This window comes from Leptidea sinapis, chromosome 9, assembly GCF_905404315.1.
Source record: "Leptidea sinapis chromosome 9, ilLepSina1.1, whole genome shotgun sequence".
NCBI classification, from domain to species: domain Eukaryota; kingdom Metazoa; phylum Arthropoda; class Insecta; order Lepidoptera; family Pieridae; genus Leptidea; species Leptidea sinapis.
This window is the reverse complement of record NC_066273.1, coordinates 15549002-15552535: the sequence shown is the minus strand read 5'-3', so window position 1 is coordinate 15552535 and position 3534 is coordinate 15549002. Positions and strand designations below refer to the sequence as shown.

Below are 3534 nucleotides of genomic sequence, written 5' to 3'. Positions count from 1 at the left end.
AAAGAGCGAAAATTATACAAATAAAGGAAAAAATAAATATAACAATAGCAGGTCTGAATTTGAATTAATAATGATAGTTATAGAAATTTTTATTTTTTCTTTAAAAAAAAATACAGTTTTAATACTAGATACTCAATTAAATAATTTTCCATTTCGGCTGTTGCTGCCACTGTTAAGTATATTAATACTTTATTGAACGAACGGCAAGCTGCCAGTATCTTCTGATGGCTTTGGTTAGAAATACATACAATGGGCCTATTTACTTCTTTTAGGCTGCCAGTCCACCAGAGCGGAGCGAGGCAGCGGAGCCGAGAAACGGAGAAATATTAACCAATAGGATTGCACAAAATCTCCGCTCCTCTTAAGTGGACAGGGACTTGCGAGCTAGTTTAAAATTTCATATAAAACCGGTATGCGGAGCGGGGAAACGGAGCGGGGAAACGTGCGGGGATGCGGAGCGGGGAAACGGAGCGGGGAAACGTGCGGGGATGCGGAGCGGGGAAGCGAGTGCGGGCGCGGGCGCACTTTGCGCCGGCAGTGTGCCGCCGTATTCCGACCAGTGCGTATGTGACCGAAGATAATGGATGAAAAACTTATTGAAAGTGTGAAAAAGTTTCCGTGCATTTGGAACACATCTTCAGAATTTTACAAATGCAACGAAACAAAAGATGCTGCGTGGGACCAAATTATCATTGAAACAAACATATCGGATGGTAAATAATATGTATCTTTATTCTATAATACCTTCTAGTAGGTACATATTGATATCTTTTTTTTTATTTAACAAAATAGCCTATATAATGTAATAGCCTAAATAGTTAAGTTAGTCCGCAGCTGGCCAAATTATCTATATCTGTCTCACATCACTGACTATTATAGATTCTTTTCAAAATTCGAGATCTTGCCATGGTACCTTCCCCTGATTATTAAAGTATGAACAATACATTTCACGAACTTGATAACCATCGTTACTAGAATGTTGTGTTTCTATAATATCACCAACTGATAATAATGATTGCTCCATGTTATTTTCAATATTGTTTATATAATTAGGTTGTCTTTGAATTAAATAATTGTGCAAAACACATGTTGCTTTTATTACCTTGTCAACTGTTTCTATTTTGCATTCAAAATCTTTATGATACACGTACCACTTTCTCGTCAATACACCGAAAGTTGCCTCAACAATACGACGTGCTCTTGATAATCGGTAATTAAAAATTTTTTTTTCTGCGTTAAGTCCATCACGTGGGTAAGGCCTCATAAAATTTTCCATTAATGGAAAAGCTTCGTCTCCTATAAATACGAACGGCATTTTTGCTCCACCTTGATAAAATGGTACCGGCTGAGGTAAATTCAATCTCTTTTCTTTTAGACTCTTTCCGAAAATGCTGTTATCAAAAATTCCTGCATCAGAAAATCTTCCCATAGATCCCACATCAGCCATTATGATTTTCCTTTTGGCATCAGCTAAACACATCAATACTACAGAAAATCTCTTTTTGTAGTTGAAAAACGAGGACCCGGTTTTCGAGGGAGCCTTGATATATACGTGCTTGCCATCAAGAGCACCTATACAATTTTTAAATTGCCATAGTTCATCAAAATCTTTTGCGATTTCTTTCCAGTCGTTTTCTGTTGGTTGTGACATGACAAGAGGTTGCAATATATTCCATAAAGCATCACAAACCTCCTCAACAATTCTTGATACACTTTTCAATCCAATTCTAAAATTCTCTCCCATCGTTGTAAATGACTGGCCGGTTGCTAAATACCTAAAAAAAAACGTATTTAATTGTACTTCGCGTAAGTGATGTAATATTTTTGTCATAAATAGACCATGTAATACATTTTTGTGTTTGTTGATTGTTTCAGTTACAACTGCCAAGTCGCGATGGAAACAACTGAGAGATAACCATCGGGATGCCTTAAAAAGACAAAATGCAACAAGGAGTGGACAGGCTAGAAAACAACGAAAAGAATGGAAATATCAAAAAGCCATGTCATTTTTATTGCCTTACATGAGTAACAGAGACCGGTCAACAAATTTTACGCCCCTGGACCACTCAGTAAGCGAAACTTCAAATCCGCCAAATACCATTGAAGAGAGTTCACGGGAATCATGCAATTTTTTGCCATCAAATTCAAATAATCTTCCTTCTGCCGATGATCCTAAGAATCCAACAGCTTCGGAATCTCTTCCATCAACATCCAAAAAAAGAAAGAACGATGAAATTCTAGATTATTTAAAAAAAAATCAAGAACGCCGCGAAGTGTTGGAACGAGAACGGATAGAACTTAAAAACATGATGTCAGCCAGTGATAAATACGATGAAATAGACTTATTTTTTTTAAATTTGGCTGCATCGACAAAAAAGCTGCGGTATTATTTTCAACTTCAAATTAAAAAAACCTGCTTTAATGCGGTAATGTCAGCTGAAGAAAGTAATCTTCAACATAGTTGGTATTCTCCGAATAATTATGGTTATTCTACAGGCTCAACACCTACATCAGATAACATCAACACTAGTATCGATACTCCTAGTGCTTCAGATAATATCAACACTAGTATCAATATTCCTAGTGCTTCAGATAATATCAACACTAGTCTTAATATTCCTAGTGCTTCAGATAATACCAACACTAGTGTCAATATTCCTAGTGCTTCAGATAATATTAACACTAGTATCATTAATCCTAGCGCTTTACAAATTCCAACAACCCAGGATATTGAAACATCTGCAGCAGAGCCAACAGAACCCAATGAAAATGCGGTCAATTTTGAGACAGATTACGATTTTTAAATTAATATAACATGGCTTCTATAACTGTATGCAAAAATAAAAGTTACTTTGATTTAAAATGTGTACTTACTTTAAACACACCGCTAATCTTTCACGGCTACTAATTGAATTTCTGTAATTTGTGTCTTGTTTCCGAATATATGGTTCAATCAGGGAGTGAAGTTCATAAAAAGTACATCTTGAAACTCTATAAGAATTTTCGAAAGTTTCTTCATCAGCTGTTTGGAAAAAAGTAAAATATTCACTGTGTTCTGAACGATGTTTGATATGATTTCTTAACCAAAATCTATGTTTCCTCATAGAATTGTTCAAATGGTATATGGTAAGTATTTCGGCTTCTTCTGACTCCAACGCTTCTTCCTCAAGCAATGTAAGGTAATAATGTATCAACTTTTTCGATGGCATGTCTGCTATCACTGACATTTCGCGTAGAATTAAACCAATCGCCCCACGCCGGGAGCTCGAAATCACTCGTCGCGTACTTGCTGCCTAGCTCCGCATATTGAAAAACACAGCAACTCCGCTCCGCATTACTTCCTCACTCCGCTCCGCAGCCTCGCTCCGCTCCGGTGGACAGTCACAGTACGCAACTCCACTCCGCATTAGTCCGTTTCTCGGCTCCGCTGCCTCGCTCCGCTCTGGTGGACTGGCAGCCTTATACCGTGGTTTTAATATTTGGTATGGTACTAGGTTAACGAAGAATACAACGAAGGTGTTACTTGGGCGTTTA

General features: G+C 37.4%; 1 protein-coding gene across 1 annotated transcript; it reads left to right on the top strand.

The window, feature by feature from the left end:
• The first annotated feature begins 278 nt into the window (after positions 1-278).
• LOC126965907 (uncharacterized) lies at positions 279-2863 on the top strand. The gene is made up of 2 exons (XM_050809689.1): positions 279-713; positions 1876-2863. Exons 1-2 carry the CDS (start codon positions 581-583, stop codon positions 2802-2804), a joined length of 1062 nt encoding a protein of 353 aa, XP_050665646.1. The 5' UTR covers positions 279-580; the 3' UTR covers positions 2805-2863.
• Positions 2864-3534: the final 671 nt, after the last annotated feature.

Excerpts from the sequence above, each read along its gene's own strand:
- LOC126965907 (XM_050809689.1), top strand. The coding sequence starts at position 581 with ATGGATGAAAAACTTATTGAAAGTGTGAAAAAGTTTCCGTGCATTTGG. Across the intron at positions 714-1,875 it reads TGAAACAAACATATCGGATG|TTACAACTGCCAAGTCGCGA; the intron begins GTAAATAATATG and ends TGATTGTTTCAG.